Source organism: Podarcis cretensis (assembly GCF_951804945.1).
Source record: "Podarcis cretensis genome assembly, chromosome: 3".
Classification (NCBI taxonomy): Eukaryota; Metazoa; Chordata; class Lepidosauria; order Squamata; family Lacertidae; genus Podarcis; species Podarcis cretensis.
Window position 1 is genome coordinate 40,691,914 of NC_137172.1, and position 19,277 is coordinate 40,711,190.

General features: G+C 42.6%; 1 protein-coding gene across 3 annotated transcripts; it reads right to left on the bottom strand.

Annotated features, from left to right (window-relative positions):
* Window positions 1-652: 652 nt before the first annotated feature.
* Window positions 653-18,748, bottom strand: RSPH9 (radial spoke head component 9). 3 transcript variants are annotated; one of them, XR_013836873.1, is made up of 6 exons: window positions 18,432-18,748; window positions 16,970-17,129; window positions 15,735-15,864; window positions 14,815-14,961; window positions 2,460-2,568; window positions 1,221-1,328 (listed from the first exon to the last, which is right to left on the bottom strand). XR_013836873.1 is itself a non-coding variant. In XM_079969351.1 (5 exons), the coding sequence occupies exons 1-5, from the start codon at window positions 18,656-18,658 to the stop codon at window positions 1,168-1,170; spliced, it is 825 nt and encodes a 274-aa protein (XP_079825477.1). In that variant the 5' UTR covers window positions 18,659-18,746; the 3' UTR covers window positions 653-1,167. The 3 variants fall into 3 exon arrangements, 2 of the variants coding, with proteins under 2 accessions (XP_079825477.1, XP_079825478.1); XM_079969351.1 differs by lacking the exon at window positions 2,460-2,568 and having other exon boundaries at window positions 653-1,328; window positions 18,432-18,746; XM_079969352.1 differs by lacking the exon at window positions 2,460-2,568 and having other exon boundaries at window positions 1,221-1,358.
* Between the last annotated feature and the right edge of the window lie 529 nt (window positions 18,749-19,277).

Genomic DNA, 19,277 nt, shown 5'->3' on the forward strand with positions numbered 1-19,277 from the left:
AGAGAATGGTATTTTTGTAATGGCTTTTTATGCTGCATTGTAGGAAAGCAGTTATCCTGAGGTTCAAGAATAGCTTGTTAAGCAAGAGAATGCTTCTGTAAAGATAGGATTGATTACCTGAAGTGAAACCTTCTACAGAATACCTGTGCATTCTAAACTTCATTTTCACACACAATTACATCTCAGAAATACATGCAACTTATGGAATCTGTGAATATGTGCAGTCAGCCCAATATAATGTATACTTAAAGCAAAAATAATGTCCATAAAGTATCAAGTTCTGAAGTACTGTACATGAAGAATGATTGTACTACAGCCTGATTTTGTTGGTGCAATTGGAAAAGTGATGTGTGTTTAGAAAGTGTGCATAATTAAAGGAAATGTTGGAGTCCAGAGCAAATAGTCAAACCAGAAATCACTCGTGTGTCCTACTAGACTTGTAGACTATGCATAACTATCTGTAACACTTTATACCACAAAACAATTTCATTTTCTGTGTTTATATAGCTCATGTGCCTGGATAGCAAACCGACAATTAGGACTCCTGATTTCCTAATCCTAGGAGGTCTCTTATTTCCAGTTCCTCTGGTAAAGTAATGGAGACAGAATATGAGCCCTGCAGGGAATGAGTACATATGGCAAGTGCATATGGTAATTTATCAAAAGGTGTTTACTGATGATTTAGTTTACTTATATGCTGCTTTTCCACAATGAGCTGTGCAGCTCACACCAAACATTCAAAAAAATCAAAACATTCAAAATACAAACATACAAATTACAGAACATGTTAGTAAATTCAAATGACAAAAATCAACAATTCAACAAATGCAGAATAAATCAGTATTACCAAAACAAACAATCCCTGCCAAATCAATGTTTAAGTACATAAATACAAAGTAAAACCAAAGTGAACCAACAATAATGCTTCTGTGGTACTGGTCTTGCTGCACTCTAAGGAGACTGACATAATTTAGAGGGAAGGAGTAGACATACAACTGGCTTACAAGCTAGATGGCACACAGCTGATCTACTTAATATTTTAAAATATGGTCTCACTAACACATTAGACTGATTTCATGCTGATCTATTAAAGCAAAAATACATACCCAGTTTCAAATACAAAATTAGTACAAGGCATCTCTTCCATTTTCAGCCTTGTGCTGTTATTCATAGCATGAAGGGCAGGTCCAGGTTCTTCTCTGCGTTGCCAAAGTAGATGTAGCCATGTTGTTTAGTATTGGGGACATGGTAGAATGTGAGTCCAGGCCAGAGCAAACTTCGTAGTACTACCACTCTGCCTCCCCTCTCAAATTGGATGCTCCAGGACCCTGCATAAGAATAGGATGCTGGATTTCATCCTAATTGACAAAGACAGCTGTTCTGTGATAAGCCAAACTAGGATCATATGTGTTCAGTGAACACTGGCACTAGAACAAGCTTGACTTAGCTGTAGTACAGACTACTGTATTCTTGGCTCAGTTAATTACACAAGTAAACAGACCAATGTAATTGTGTATTACCCCCTCATGTAGCTGCTACCTTTGTATGCAGCATGAGGTCCCAGGTCCACAAAATAACAAGCAAATAATGCTAGTAAGATCCAGTTATCATACGATAACCTTTTTATCATTAAGTCCTGAGGCTGAAGACATAAGCAGGGTCTGCTAATGAGCGATGTTCAGCTTCTCTATTATATTAGCATAGGTAAGTAACCTCTCTAGATGACTTAGTTTGCAATTCTAGGATTCTGTGCTCTGCCTTTTCATTCTAAGACTTGCCCTGATTCTCTCTTAGTAAGACTTAGTTGGATACAACCTAGAGTCTTTCCCAGCCTTACCTAGGGATGTCTGATTGAAGGCGGGACCGTCTGCTAAGGCCCTTCCCATAATATCAGGAAGGTGTACAGTAATCAGATTTATTCCAAAGAGAAGCTCCAAAAGGACAAGCATTGCACCTTACAGCCTATTTGATTTCTAGTGGCAAAAGCCTTCAGGGCCAACCACCGACAGCATGAGGTGCACATTGGCTTAATAATAATAATAATTTATTTGTACCCCACCCATCTGACTGGGTTGCCCCAGCCACTCTGGGCAGCTTCCAGCATGTATAAAAACATAGTAAAAATAAATAAATTAATAAATGAAAGTTTCTACATGCAAAGTTGCTGATACTCAGAACTATGTGCAGCTCCAGTCAGATTGAGAATACCAAATTGTTTAGGGAATGGGAGCGAATAGCTGTTCATTTCCCCCCCGGCTCCATTGATAAGTGTGAGCCGCAGCTACTGCATGAGGCATTTTAGGGGCAGTGACTAAGCATGCAGCTCTTCATCCTGGTTTTTTTTGGGGGGGAGGGTGCGCTCCACCTAACGCAAGACTACATGTGGGCTAGCTATCCTAATTGTCAATAGCCAACATTAGTCATACACTGCATAGATCAACTGAAATCAATGCACCTACTATGTTTTGATTTGGGACTTGAGAGACTATTATCCTGAGGCTAAAATGCAACTTTGGGACACATTTTCCGATTGCCTGTATCAGGAAGGAAATTTGGCCAATGGACAAGCTAAGGAAAAGAAAGCAAGAGGAAAGTGAATGACAGAGAAACTTTACAGAGCTTCCAGCTTGGAAGTAGTTTATAGAAGAGTTAATTTTCCTTGGGAGTCTTAATTTGCCTCCACCTTTGGAGGAAGTGTGCACTGGGGCAGTAAAGGGATTACCTTCAATATTAATTATGCTTTGGTGCTGCTGAGAAGGTTAAGAGACAATGTGAAAATGAACTTTCTACTATAATCAGCTGCTCAATGGCTTGCTGAGTATTTTAGTTCCTGAAATGACAGCCTGAGAAGCAAGAGTATTAAAGCAGATTTGGTTCCATGAGGCTAGAAGATGTTTGGGGGAGACAGTAACCTAAAACCATCAAAATACTGCAATGAAAGGAAAAAGACTCACAGATGATAATCCTCACTTGATGACAGAGCTAATTCAGAAAAGCTGCTTGTCATGTAGTTCATATAGCAAAAGAAATGTTCAGGAAGCAAGAAGACTGAAAGGTGTGTTAGCTACATACATTATCCCAACTTAGCTTTAGGATAAATATCAGAGACACTTGGAAGAGCAGCAGTGGGTAGGGGTGCTCTCCTTTCTTTTCTGAAGGCCAATTTCATGCATCTTCTCCAGCACAACCCCAGCCAGCAAGCCATATTTTCCTATATTGATTTCCTTGACACACTTTCCTTGGGACATCCTCTTTGGGACTGCCATTAAAGGCCATTCAGAAATTGCAGCTGTTGCACAAAGCAGCTGCCTTTCCAACAAGAGGACTGCGTAAAAGAGCACAGCTTTTCCCCTTGTTACCTGCCAATCAAACATCAGACCTACCACAATGTCCCATTTCTCCTGTTTTGAGCAGCCGAATTGAGACTCAGACTATCCCAAATGAGTCACTCTCTGCGCACACCACCATTTTAGTTTTAATCAACATATTGCTTCACACAACTGAGACGGAGGCGAAATTGGGAACATTTGTGCTACGTTCTCAATTCTATAAAATTTCTTCCATGAAGAGATCAGGCTGTGAATTAAGGTGCAATTTATTCACGGAACCTCTTACCTATTTTGTTACACAAAATTACATAGCAAAACACAAAGTTGGGGTGCTAAAAACACTAAATGCCTCAATTCAATTCAACTCCTGGAAGACAATCATTTTTTGAGTTCTTGTCTGTTTGTAATTTTGCAAGGCAGGATTATTGTTTTTAATACAGAATTGTATTACCCATTCATCCGATCACCATTGGCGCCCAGGAATTTCACAGAGGCAAATGCATGGATTTTTTTCAAGGCAAGTGATCAGGCTGATGAAGCAGGGGCCCTGCTTCGCCAGTCCGGTCAGCTTCTGCACAAGGATCATTGAGCCAGCTCTGTCTGTGCCTGCTGTTTGAGGCCAAGATATGCTCCAGCAAATGGAAACAGAAGCTGGAGCTGGCTCCAATTGCCCTTTCCTGTGCAAAAGAAAAAGGAGCCCTTCCCTATGAGGATCTCTAGTAATGGAGCAGGGGAGAAGATGGACAGACCAATGGGGAGTAGAGGAGGAAGTATAGTAGCTGCTATGCTTCCTCTAGCCTGCTAGTTGTTATTATTTTTTACTTGCTTTTTATTCACAAGAGGACTTTAGTAAAAAAAAGCAGGCAGGTAAAAAACAACCGTGCAGCGTAGTACAGTAAATGACTAGGGGTTTAGTAGCATGGCTGTTCTAACAGAATAAGTGGGAGATCTATCTGATGGCCTTTTTTAGGGCAGAAGGTGCAGGACATAAATTATCCTATAAGAAAACGAAGTATTAAATTCAGATTCAAAATTATGTTCCATTACATACAGTAGAATCTCAAGTAGCTTTTATGGTGTTATGTACAATAGAAACTCATACCCTAGGATGTAACAGAATTGTCAACTAATGCTACATAATGTATCTTGTTCTCATAATGAGTTAACAAAAAAAATTAAGCATGACTGAGAGCATAATGCTATGCATGTTTTTGCAGGATTAAGCTCCACTGCATTCAGTGAGGTTTACTCCCTAGTATGTTTAGGATTGGGACGCGGGTGGCGCTGTGGATAAAACCTCAGCACCTAGGGCTTGCCAATCGCATGGTCGGCGGTTCGAATCCCCGCGGCGGGGTGAGCTCCCGTCTTTCGGTCCCAGCTCCTGCCCACCTAGCAGTTCAAAAGCACCCCTAAGTGCAAGTAGATAAATAGGTACCGCTTTATAGCGGGAAGGTAAACGGCGTTTCCGTGTGCTGCGCTGGTGTTGGCTCACCAGAGCAGCTTCGTCACGCTGACCACGTGACCCAGAAGTGTCTCCGGACAGCGCTGGCCCCCGGCCTCTTAAGTGAGATGGGCGCACAACCCTAGAGTCTGACACGACTGGCCCGTACGGGCAGGGGTACCTTTACCTTTTACCTTTATGTTTAGGATTGGGCTTAATCAGGAGGAAACCTCACTGAACACAGTGGGGCTTACTTCCAAATAAACATTTGTAAGATTGTACTGCATTTCCAATGAAACCAAAGGAACGAGTGAGTTGAAAAAGACTTAATCACAATTTAGCTGGATTATGACCAAAATTAATGCTTCCTTTATTTCCTGGAGCCGCACAACTTTTACTTTAAATAAGCACATAAATGTTATCTATGGTTGAAGGAGATACTTTTCTTGCCTCTGTTGTCAATATCCCAGTCAGAAACTTTGGTGGGCAGAGCTCAGCACGTAGCAGCAAGCACAAGACACCAGCTGAGGCAGTGAAGAAGGAGGTGTGGCTCCAACAGTATTTCAGCAGCAGTGAAGATGACATTCACTAAGGATCAGAGATCCGGCATATGGCACGTTCATGAGAAAAGCTTTGCACAGTTACTGTGTTATTTTTTCAAATAACTATAAACCCCATAATTTGCTTTTTAAGCTGTACCCGCCAGAACTAGCTTAAGCCAAATACTGTCTGGACTGAAAAAAATTGCCTGTCAGGTCTGTGTGGGAGGAAAGAGCCTGGGAAAAATATCCTTTGGATGAAGATCTGGAGCTTCCCATTCCCCCTCTGGAGCAGGCTGCAACCTTCACCCTGCCAAATACGGGTGGGAATGCTGAGGAGGAGCTTAACCATTTTCCAAACAAGACACTGCTCCGAAAGCTTGTCTGCTCTGCCAGCCACTGACTCCTCGATGGCCCTCTGTCAACTGCCAGGACCCTAGTGCCTGTGTTTTAAACGTCAACCTCCCTCCCCTCGGCTTCTGCTTTCTCTCCAGCCTGCCACTGTATCCACTCTCATCCCCCGTGTCTGTCTGGACTCTGACCTGGGCCCTCTGTGATATGCAGGCAGTGGAGACGCTTGATCTACTAACTGTAAAATGAGAGGCCCTTAAAACAACAGAGCTGATCCACTTCAAATCTACTCTTCCATAACACTCCTGTTTTGGATGTATTTCAAAGAACAGGGGTGCGGATGGGAAGAAGCAGTTTTCAATGCTGGTAAAAGCTGCCTGTTCCAAAAGGCCGCATTAGGGAAACAAAAACAGTGACACCTCTATTATATCTAGGTGATACTATTCACAAAGCATCGTATGGCTATGGCTGTGTTCGCATACATCCTTTTCTGCTCCTTGTTCTCCAGCTAAAACTACTGCAACAGAATTAACTACGTCACTTCTCTCGCATCCATATATACAGTTGCACTTTGATTTTTAACTACTCCCATTTCCCCCAAGATGTTCTTGCCAACATTAAACATTAGGCAAGCATTTTGACTTGCCAGTTGGAATGATCCCCTCTTTGCTCCCCTTGTGCAGTTCCAACCCACTCTTTTGTCCCCACAAGAAGGGGATCGGTGGCTTTCCCTTCTGAGGGTACCTCCAGACTATCACTGTTTTGTGGGAGGGATTCAGAGGTATACCAGAACTTTAGGTTTGAACAGTTAAGAGTGGATTAAAGTTATTTGCCCTAGCACAACTAATACACTTAAAAAAAACTAATGAGACTTTTTGTGGTTTGAAAAGTGATTGGGGGGGATGCACTGAGAAGTTTGGGATAAACAGATGACTAACAGGGTGGAGAAGAATCCCTGGCATCTCTAGGCACAGCTGGGAATGTCCCTCACCTGAAACCATAGAGACCAGCTATGAGTCAGTGTAGACCAGGGTTTACCAAAGTTGGGTCTCCAGCTGTTTTTGGACTACAACGCCCATCATCCCTAGCTAGCAGAACCAGTGGTCAGGGATGATGGGAACTGTAGTCCAAAAACAGCTAGAGATCCAAGTTTGGAAACCCTGGTGTAGATAATACTGTGGAAAATAAACCAGTGGTCTGACTCAGTGTAAGATGGCTTCTTATGTTCCTCACACCCATGGGCTGAATGCAGCCTTCCAGTCCTCTTTATTCAGCCCTCCAGCAGTTGCTTGCCTACTCCAAGCCCCATCCCTCTGCAAGTGCTTGTCCCTGTTCTTGAACTGTGGTGATACATCTTGCTTCCTGGATGAAGGAGGGAGGGGTACCTATACAAGCCATTCACACGTGGCCCTCAGGCTGAAAATGGATTCCCACCCCAGTTTAGGCAAATCAGTTACCCCAACTGTGGACACTGCAGAAAACTGGTTAGTTTAAAATTAGAAGTTGCAACTTCTGTCCCCTTCTGGCATGCAAGAGGAGAAGGGAGCACACAGCTCAAGGCTTGCTGCAGCTCATGGGAGTTATCCCGTTACATCTGAATCAGACATATGATAGATTTTGTTGAGATGAGTATGGATAGAATTGTACAAATTCAGTATTTATTAAGAAAGGAATATTTTTTAAAAAAACAAAAACAGCAGTTCTGGTAGGAGGAAGTGCACATGTATGGGAAACATATAAAGATTAGTTCCAGAACTACAGGGATCAAAACTGAAATGAGATGAAATGTGACAAGAGTGCTGGGGCAGAAGCACCTTAATTGGCCACACTCCAAAAAAGCTGGGGCAGGAGGCAAACCTGAACAAGGGCAATTAGTCCTCCAACTAATAATTCAACACACACAGCAGGGAGAAGGATGTGGATTGAGAACCTTTTCCCACAACAAGGGGAAAGAGATGCCCTAGGTCAATGTGGGTAGGCTTTTGATGGGAATTTCATTACAGCTTATCCGGTTTGTATCATGTACATAAACTTGACCCCAACCTCTCCTTTCTCACCATCAGAAATAAAAAAGGAGGGGCAGGGTGGTGGTATGGCAGCCCCGTCCAGAAAGCATAGACCTGTGCTCATAAGATGGCTGCTTCTTTTATTTCCTTTACATCATGCCAGAGTACATGATTAATTTTTATTATTCATTTCAGATGTATAGAATGACTTACTTCAAAGCATTTACTTTCATCCTGTTAAGTAGATTATTATTTTTCCTACTTTGTGGATAGAAACTGATGCATGAGTCCATGGCTGAACTTTGATTTGAAACAAGGTCTTCCATGTCTATATCTAAAAATTACCCAAGGAGTCACACTGAAGCTCTCTTTTGCATTACTGTTCTCCATGTACTCATCTCTTATCTCTCATCTCAGCTTTCCAATCTAGTAACAGTGATCTCTGTCAGGTACTATTGCAATAGAATAATACGTTGCTGAATACAATGCCAAAACAACTTGCAAATATGTTAGATATAAACTGAAATTTTCATGCTGACCTCAAAGACTAAGGCACACATGTTCTGTTGGTACAATAAATGTTTGCTTGTTGCCATAGGTCATTGCATACAGTACAAATAAGAGGGGCATGTCTGAAACAGACATACAATGTGCAAATTAAGCTACCAATTCATAAATAGCATACAAAGCAAGACAAAAATAACAAATAAAAAACCCTCATGACAGCCTCCAAAGGCTTCTCTTACTTAGTTGTTCAAATTAGTGAATCTCTTTTACAATCCACTGGCAGTTTATTGTCTGCACTTATTTTTGTTGCTGCAGTTTTAAATAATGCAACTTGATAACATCTGTATTTGGATTCAAAACCACTATATCCTGTACTGACCATGGCATGCATTGGGACACATGGTAGGATAACAATTTAATTCTGGGATAGGCATCATGCTCTGACAGTGACAATGAAAAATTCTTCCAACATTTGCACAAATTGTGCAGGGTTCAGACTGGCAGACTCTGCATCAGGTCAGGTAATTAAAAAAAAGTTCTTCAGCATGCAAGAAGAGCACTGGCAGTTCTGAGGATGACCATCACTGAGATCTCAACATCTGGCTCAACTATAAGAGTTCTTCATCACAAATACTAAGAACAGCCAAGGAGAAACTACTTTCTAAAAATCAATCAGTGGGTATTCAGAAATATTCAGACCATCCACTACTAAATGGAGCACACAGGTAGCTAGCTGGGAGCTATGAAACAGTGAATCCCTAATGTCAACTTTAAAAAGGATTAGCTATGAAAACATGGAGGCTTTATATCCTTATTTCTCAGCTTACATGAAAATTTCACTGTCATGCTTTGAAGTTGTTTTTGCATACAGTTCATTCATAAAGAAGACCTATACATTTACCTTTCCTCCCCTCATTTACAAAGGGAAGCTGGGATAGGTCTCCTTTCCCAAAGCAACCTCCACCAGATAGTTGCAGATAGAGCTTTACGAAGTCTGACTATACTGAATTTTCTTCTGGTTTCCTAAAAATGGCCTCTTGCGGTAGGGTTTTACTTTCATTAAGGCTCATCAGTCCCTAGAACAAGATTTAGACCATATCTGATTTATGTATTAAATATAACCTGGTTCTGTCTCAAGGCTTCAGCAGCTATTAACGCAGAATCAAGAGCCCTATAACAAAACTGAAAGAAAAGATATGAAGCAGGAACTAAGTCACATATTGAAGGGAAAAAATATTTTTCTCCCTTTCAAAAAGTAAAATTAAAAGCCTATAATTGCATGCCCTGGAATGACACTCTCGGACAGTAAAACCACCTCAGAAACAATGAACAGTCTCCTTCACAACGATACACCAGACCCCTGAAGTACTTGACAGTTTGAACCCAAAAACCCAGTATGACAGTTTATTACATACAGAGGCAAAGCTTAAGAGATATAGGCATAGTTCCAATAATTTGGGCAAATTGTGGGTGGTCAGAAAGTCAAAAGCAGCAATTCTAACTGGCTCTTGTTCATGTTACAATTGTCTCATAAGGATCAGTTCCAAAGAAAAGGTCACACCTTGAGGGAACACCCTATGATCAGTGTAGGAGTAGCAACATCAGACTCCAAAAGTGTCAATACAGACACACATTCTTGGCACGTACAGGCCTAGTGTGTGGCCTTTGATAGGGAAAATCATGGGAGACCCTGAGCTGAACACACATAAGATGCTGGTACTAAGGGAAAGCAATATAGTCTCCTGAAAGTTGTGTGAACTCTAGCAGGGCTGATAGTCTCCTCTCCATATCCACAGTTCAAGAGGTCAGCATATACCACACACAGTCTGGTTTCTCTGTCTTCACTTCACTAAAGAGTCCAAACTTTTCTCATATTACTTGATTAGGGTTTCTGTTCTTCCTATTGAGGCTGACCCCACAGTGTCTCCTACTGGAAGGTGACTGGTACAACAGCCCAATGCTAAAATAGTATTAACGCACAAGCAAATTACCTGCTAACTTGGCCATTTGACCAGATCAACTTATCCACACAGTCTGGGGAGTCATTTATCCTCCAGAAGGTTAAGCATATACTCCAGCAACTCATTTCACTGCATGGCTGCTTCCTGGATTGTTCTACCACAGACATGGGCAACCTTCGGACTACAATTTTGGACTACAATTCCCATGACCTCTGACCACTGGTCCTGTTAGCTAGGGATCATGGGAGTTGTAGGCCAAAACATCTGGGGGGCCAAATGTTGCCTATGCCTGTTCTACCATGTTGCATAAGCTCCAAAGGCTGCACTGCTGTTATCTTTTGAACCCGCAAGTTCTCAAAGCTGCCCTTCCCCACTGAAGAACAGACTAGAGAAGCACCACCAGACTTCCCCCCTCTCTCTGTGCCTTCTTTGTAACACCATTTTCTCTCCAACACCATTACTTCCCCCTCATCCATTATAAACTTCTTAGTTTGGATTTCAGAAAAGCAGCTTGAAAGGTCTTGTCCCCATGTGGCTCTTGGCAGGCTGCGAGGTAAAGTGCTCTCGGGCTCAGAGTTTTCACAAGGCTGTGGAGGTGCTGCTTAGTGTTAAGCTATGAAAGAGGAGGGCTCAGGTCACATCTGTGAAACGTTAGCAGGGAGAGGAGGCTGGGGGAAAGTAGGTGGCCAGCACAGCATAGCACTTTGTTGGGTTTTGCAAGGCCACTTGGGAGATAGGCAGCCATTTGTCTTCAAACCACCTCCACCACACACCGATAACAGGCTGCCTTACAGTCTGCTTGCTGGCGAGGGGCTGTTAAAAAAAACCCCCAAAAACCCTACAGACTCAGGCTTCTTGAATAGCTGGAGACAGAGCTTGATAGGGGATTAATCACTTCAGGGGGAGCAGGGGGACTGTGAAAGGGAATAAATTAGTTGTGCTAATGCCTGGATATAAAACAGGTTCATGTCTCTTAGCTTCAATCTTCCCAGCACCTGGGGCTTTTGCATCTATTAAAGCACTAACATAAAACCTGGAGGATTTTCTCCAAGCACTTGCACAAAGAGGCCCCATCGCCCAATACTAAAGCCCCATTAAATGCTGTACCGATAAAGTTCAACCCTACAAAGGAAACAAGTGTTGGATAATTCTGATACAGATAGTTCTCAGAAGCAGTGGGGGAAGTATAATATAGTATAATAAGACCTAATAGTAACTCCTGGTAATCAGACACAATGAGCACCATCGTCAAGTTATTTTGGCGAGGGAGTTGGAAGAAGTTGGGGCTCTGGCTCATGATATACATTTCGTAGCTGTGGTATATTATAGTCATAATATGAGCTATATTTCTGTTCATCTTAAATACCCATAAATGTGTGAGGCCCAGTTAGGGGCCAATTCAAGAATCACACAACTCAACATAATTTCTATAAATGAAAGATTGAGAGCTCAAGATTAAAATCAGATCTCGGTTCTAGAATCAGACAAAGAGAGCGGCCCGGGAGCACAAGGCAACGGTGCACAGCCTGCCCGCCACTCCCAAACCTTTTCAGGGCTTCAAGGGAAAGGGGAGGCTGCCAGCAACTGAGGAGCGCAGGGCAACGGCGTGCGCCACACTCGGGCGATTTGCCTCCAGGGACCACACATTCACTCCATAAGACACACAGACATTTCCCTTACTTTTTAGGAAGAAAAAAGTGCATCTGATGGAGCGAAAAATATGGTATACCACACAAAACTAGAGCAACTGCTTAGGCTCAGATGAAGTGATCTGCTGTATCTGAAAAATAATAAGATTTATAGCAAACCTGTTTGTTAAAATCTCTTCTAATATTTCAGAGTTCATAGCTCTACAGTCGTACCTCGGGTTGAAGTAGCTTCAGGATAAGTATTTTCCGGTTGCGCGCTACGGCGACCCAGAAGTAACGGAGCGTGTTACTTCCGGGTTTCGTCGCTCGTGCATGCTCAGACGGTCAAAATGACATCACACACATGCACGGAAGCGGCGAATCGCGACCCGCAGACGCCTCTGATGTGTTTGCTTCTGGATGTGAACAGGGCTCCAGAACGGATCCCGTTCGCATCCAGAGGTACCAGTGTATTGTGAGGCATGCCTTACACATTTTCACATACATATGAGTGCCTTTACCATTGTCACTTGCTTCAAAGTCCTCTCTTTTGCAGCTGCTTCTAATCTAATGTCATACCTATACTTTCCTGTCACTTCTGTAGAGTGAGCATGAGCAGAATTGTGATATTGGGGGGATATTTTCATGCAGTTATGTGGAATTTATTCAGACATTTCTGTATTTGGATGCCACCTTGTGTTACAAATTTATAAAACTCTGTATTTAGCAGGATGAATACCTGCTGTTCTGAATGCAGTAATGCAGATCACAGCACAAATATTCCCCCTCTCTCACTCCAGCTTCCCATTCTCAAATTCTGTACAATTCTTCATCAAATTCAGCAATTCCCAAACATTTTTTGATAGGAACCGCTTGGAAGCCATATCAAATTTATAGCATTTACTGACAAGCCAAGCTGCTTCAAGTGCTATTGCTACTTTCTGGCACTGGAATAGGAAGCTCATTCACCATTCTCAAACATTGCTATTTATATAAAATATTGAGTGTAGAAGCCCTTACTTTGCAGCTTCCATGTTGGTTCCCCATGTCATGGAACCACAGAGTTAGAGAAGTACAATAGCCACTTATGCATTGCCAAAATAAAGGTGGCACCATAGATTTGCATATAGCAATTTAAAAGTATGATGCAGATTTAGAAACAGAAATACAAGACCTCTCACCAGAGAGCATGACTGTGACCAGGTAACCTGTCTGCATGCTGGGTCTACTGAATGCAGATGAGCAACTTCAAAGACCCTGCTGTCTCCTCTTAAAGCTCTTTATCTTTATTCAGGACTTGTACTTTACAGCCCTACAAACAGAGGACTACACTCTGTAAAGTAGGACAAATGGCCACCCTACTGATAGGAAGGAGCCATGCCACATGCTACTCTGCTCATGAAGTAAAGGTAACAGATTAATGACTTTGAAAAGCAAATTTGTTGTGAGAAGTTCACTAATACTGGCCATAAAGGGGGGGGGCATTAAATACAAAAGCTAACTCATGTAATTTTTGTTGTTCCCTTTTGACTTCTTGTTTGAAATAATGGCTGAGCACAAACAACGTTAGCCCTAACTACAGTAACAAAATCAGCAAAGATTTTTATGTGAGAGATATAAAAAATCATGATAAAAAAACGTCCTAAGCTACAAACCAAATTCTAGCCTGAGCACCACAGCCTCTAAAACACCCTTTTCTAGACAAACTCTGTTGGAAGTATTTAATGAGTAGCTAGAGGTGAAGGAGATGCATTGGATACACAACATGGAATAGTTTAATTCAACATACTGAGCAGTGTGGAATGGGCTCTGGAGAAAAGATTAAGAGGATGAGAACTCAAGAACAGCATATAGGAAGCAAAAGAAATGTGTGAAAGTGGGAGAGGTAATAAGGTTTGTGTTGATGAGGGGTTAGGAAACTTCAGAAGGGCTGACATGTTCAATTTGCAGATAATAAAGGGTCATATATGTACAAAAGAGCAATCTGCATTCAGTTCTGGTAGTTTTGTTATGTTTATATGGAAGCAAAAAGTATTTTAAGGAGGGAGCTCTAAAACAGCATAAATTAGAAAACAATAAGAGCTACATTAATTGTTTTCATTGCACTTAGGGGCTAAGATATTCACATTTAATAATGAGTGTATTCCTCCATTTCCTAAACTGTTACATTTTCTCCTGCCAAGGTAAGAGATTTATCAAAGAAAAGTTTGAACTTAGACTGCCCAGGATACAAGGTTAGAGTTAACAAGACCCCATTTAGATAAGAGGCAATATTGGGTGGAAATGGTCTTGCAAAATACTTCAAACCACATAAAAATGTTCCTATCTCTAAGTAGCCTTATCTCGCCCACCAGGACACTGGCTGCTGCAAGCCCCTTTTAATGAAGAGAAAACACAGAAAGTTCAAGCAGAACAGGGTGCTGACACAAGACCCACACAAAGCTACCCAGTGAAAGGATGCAACAGCTCATTTTGTTTTCATGTGTTTTATCCTGCCACTGGAAAGGTAGGTATATCTGAAGAACCAGACCATGCACAAATTATATGTATCATGTTTTGTTATGAGAAATAATGTGGCATGTTAGTTTTGGGGCAGCCTTTGCTATTTGGTGTGCCTAATCTGATTTTATTTCGGTTTAGCAGCTCTGCTTATGGGGTTCATGCTTTTGTGTGCGTGTGCTTTATTGCACTATTTAGATTGTTCTCCACTTTGAAAATTACTGTATTGAAAGGAAGGCCATACATCTTTTTTTTATGCACACACACCAACAAGAGTGGAAACTGTGAGCTCAGTTTAGTCATGAAAAAGCTACATGGCCTTAGGTAAACTGCCATCATGCTCAGAGTCCTTCCCGCAGTCTACAATATGGAAATTGTAGACCTACAAACCTGCAGTGGGTTGAAACAAGAGTTCTCTAAGCACTAAAAAGCTCCATATAAATGCTTATCGTTATTATTACACAGTGAAAAAGCAGATAGCACTTCTTAAGTGGATATGAAAGCTTCACAACACTGTTTTCATTTTGCATTTGGAATGTCACATCTTCCCTACCTTTAGGAATATCATGTTCAAGTGAATCCAGGAAGTCAATGGCAGGGTCCAGGTCAGCTTTCTCCAGAAGAGTTTTGTTCTTCAAATTTACAGGCTCAGTGAAATGGAAATAGGAGCTTAATTTTTTAGCCTCCACCAAAGACAGACCTGTTGGGTTAATAAGAACTTTGCCATCTTTCAATTTACTACAAGCTCACTATCTAATAGACTTATGAAGCATCTATGTGCTGATGACACTAAATGAACCCACAGAGGTAGACAGAGACCTCTAGAAATAGGTAGTCTTGCAGTACCATGGAAAATCAGTTACTTTTATGCAGCCCACTTTGAACCAAGGGAAATATATTGGTAGCTGCTGCAATCTAAACTGAGCCCAGAAATCAAAGAAAGCATTATTCAAACCAGCACCATAACCAAAAGCGCTACAGGATCATGAGATAGGTAGCTCCAAAATCAAAGTCATTCCAGATAGGCCTATGTTGCCAAATGTACAAGGCTTGTCATACATCTACTATAATTAAGGTCCTCCACATGAGGGACAGGATGCTTTACACTGTCATGCATAGTAACATTTCCTCGCATGGCTAGCAAGACTAAAGAGCATGAGTGCAACAAATGAACTGAAATATGGTTTACTTTAGTGCTGTTGTTGCCCCAAAAAGGAACAAATAGTTCTAGTTGTGCATCCATGGGCATAGCCAGGATTTGGGGGCGGAGGCAGGACTTGGTTAGGGAGGGCAGAACCGAAGTGATTGGTCAGTTAGTTAAGTATTTCTATTGTTTTAATTTATGCCGATGTGTGCATCCCCTTATTTCCCCACAGCTCACTGTAGCAGCAGAGACCCTTGCCACCAAGTCAAACATGGAAGAAATAACTGTTTGTGGCGACTTTTGCGTTCAAAGACACAGTTATGACTTACCTTCAAAGTTTCTATTTTCATGCACAGGTCCCAGTGGTGACTTTATATAGGCACCCCGTGGAACAATACCCACTGCTTTATCTATCTGATCTATTGCAGATACAAGACGAACTTCTTCCTTGATCAAATTCTTTAGAAAAAAGCAAACATTAAGAAAAGCCACCTTAGTTTTACATACTAGAATGAGAACTGGAACAGAATCATGCACCTACAAACTTAATATATATATTAGGAGAAACGTACGCCAATACATTTATTTTCATCACATGGCATTGGGGCTTAAGACAGATGCTGTTTTAACACACACACAATAAGTCAGCTGCGTCAAAACAGGAACCACAGCCTGCAGTTAGGTTACAGCAAGATTAGGAAAAGAGGGACCAGCTGAAGGAGTACAGGAAAGTGAAATTGGGTTCAACTGAGAAGGTACTCAGCACATGTATGTATGTGTTCCACATGAGACACACCCACAGAGAAGTGGGAAATAAGTATATAGAGGCTTGCTGGAATATTCAACTCATACATATGGAATACACCTGGGGTGTAGGCCAAAGTCAAATGTGGAGGGAAAGGGAAGGCTAGATTACTAGCAGGGTAGTGGAGTGGGGTACATTACTTTTTATAGAACCTCAGTGTTTTACAAGAACTGTATAAAAAGGGATAGAGGGAGAAGTTGTTTGGCATGAATCTCTTGACAAACTCTAGTGAATATGTAGCTGGATTGCTGGGGTGGATAAAGGATAGCAGGTCATCACTGCTACTTCTAACTTCTACCTTTCCATTCCAACCTTGGAACATAGGAATTAGCTCTTTTGTATCTTTTCTTTATATGCCTGTGTGATATCTGTATGAAACTGAGTGCAGGTGTGTTTGTGTGTGTGTTTATAAAAAGCTTCTGTTAAGCCTTTTAACTTAGCATTTTGCCTGCACCAAGCTCAGTGAGCTCCAAGGACCAGATATGTTAAATGGATAAGAAAGGTTTATAAGAAATTCCAGTTAAAATCTGTGGTACCTAATTAAAAAAAATTCCAAATATTAAATTCCTACACTAGCAAAACAAAAATGAAGCAACACAAAAATGTTAGTAGTCCGATGTCATAATTATATCATATTGCTCTGCATTCCTAGAAAATTAGGAAAAATGATTTACTTCAAAAAAGCACAAGTGCAAATTGTGAAAAAATATCTTGTGAGCATTAGGTGACGGGATGCCAGGGGTGCTGCAATATACTCACTGTTGCTTCCTCTTCAAATGGTCTCTCACCTTCTTCTTTCTTCTCATAGTGTTCATATTCATAGGATGGGTCCCCTTGGAAACGTCCCTTTAGCACTGAAGTCAGTGCAGTAAATTCCTCATTAGGAGGTGGCAGAAGGCTCCATTCAACACAATTCAAGCTGTCATTCACACATACATAATAAAAGGGTAAAGCATATTTTTACTGGCAAAAAAACTAATGTTTTCAGACATTTGGAGGTCTACTAAAAGATCTCACAGAAACAAGCAAGAGAACATGTGGCAAGCAGAGATAAAAACCAACTGCCCCCTCATGGCACCACAACGTGTGAAGGAGGAGTGGGAAAGCCACTTGAGATAGTTAGGTAGGAGGAAAGGCAGAATGGCTTCTAAATCTGAGGGCCAAACTAAAACAGATAGTAGGAAATTCATAAAGGATCAGGTCAGAATTCCTACCAAACTACGGTGCTATATAAATCAGGGACACGCAAGAGACAGAAGATGAACCTCTCCCTGAATATGCCCCTTGCCTTGCAAAATAAAGCTTTTTTTAAAAAAAAAAAACAACAACAACAACAACAGCTTCCTCGTGTTGTGGCTCCATGCCCCAAAGTGGCCCCTGCCAGTAAGAAAATGGCTTTAAATAGTGACTAAGACTACAATCCAGTACAAACATACCTGGAAGTATGACACACTGAACTTAATGAGACTAGTTTCTAAATAGGAATGTGCTGTTAAGGGACTGCGCTGTGAAGTTCATGGGCCACCTCTTGCCTATGCCATTAACTCATTAGATGGCCTTAGGCAAGTCTACTCTTTCAGCCTCAGTCGCCCTGTCTGCAATATGGAGATAATAGATAATGCCTGCAAAGTGCTCTGAACACTCAGAAGTGCTCCACAAGTGTTAACTTTCATTTAAAGTTTAACTTGCCCTCTCTGCCTATGTTGCCATTTAAAATTAACCTCACTCCCTCTCTCACACACATTTTTTAATAAGGCATCAGGAGGATGTTGCTTCTAGACATTACTGCCCCCTTGCAACCACTGATTTGAACTTAATGTTTTGACTGGGTTTGAAAACGTAGCTGTGATTAACTAAGGCTCACCATTAGAATCACAGAATTGTAGAGTAGGACCACGAGGATCATCTAGTCCAACCTCTTGCAATGTGGGGAATCTTTCACCCATTGTGGGGTTTGAACCAATGACTGTGTGATTAGGGTTTCTAGCGCGGTGCTGCGCTGCTGGGAAAAGCTTGGCCTGCTGAAAAGTCTGACAGCTGACACTTTGAGGGCATCTCGCAACCCTTCTCAGAAAACTGCGCACCTGTGCAAACCTCTACCTGGGAAGCAGCTATTAAAGGCACAGGAGTAAAGTGGAGGCAGGGACGGCCAACCTGCTGGAGCCATGTCTCCCCCCGCTATTTCACCTGCGCTACATCTTCTGCCAGCCCAGCTGCCCACCTGTAGAGGCGGCTTCTGGCCCCCGCCCTGTCGGGCCCCACGCCCTCGGCGATGTAGTAGGCTCCTCGGGTGCCCTGGATGCGGCCCCACAGGCGGACTTGCTCGAAGCGGTAGTCCCGGCGCACCAGCAGCAGCGAGTTCCGCAGGGCCGCTCGCTTCTCCGGGCTCAGGCACACGCCGCTGCCCGCCACCAGGTCCAGCGCGTAGGGCAGCGTCTCAGCATCCATGGCCGCCGGGCTTGGGTGGCGGTGGGGACCAGAGAGCACAGGCCCCGGCGCTTGCGTCCCGTTGCCGGGCAACCGTCTCCAAGGCGCCGCGCCGGACGTGAGGTCAGAGGTCGGCCTCGGCCCCCTCTCGGCGTTCGAAGGCAGCTTCTCATCTTGCCACGCCCCGCCCCCCTCGCAGCCGGCCAAAAACCTTTCATAGTCAGCGAGCCGAATGCCCTAGAAACGGGGCCTGCAGTGAAAGCTGAAGCTGTTGCTACGCTTCCCCCCTTCGACTTGGCGTCCTCCCCTTTAAACAGTAGCGCGGCGGACAAAAGTTCAACAGGCGCAGCTTTTCCGATCTCGCCGCGGCGACGCCGGGTTGCCAGAAAGCTTTGCTTGAGGAATTGCTGCCTGGTTAAAAAGCAACTATCCAGGGCACCCAGAATAATAACGGTGAAGAAGCACCGTCCCATGCACACTTGCTCCAGAGGAAGCCCTGCATGGAACTTCTGAACAAATATGATGCATTTGGATTGTCTTTTTACTGGCAAGGGTTGCAGTGGTGAACAAACAAATGTTCTTCACTTTGGGGAACATAGGAAATGTACGAGGTTTTCCATGGAGGGGGATTAATGGATCA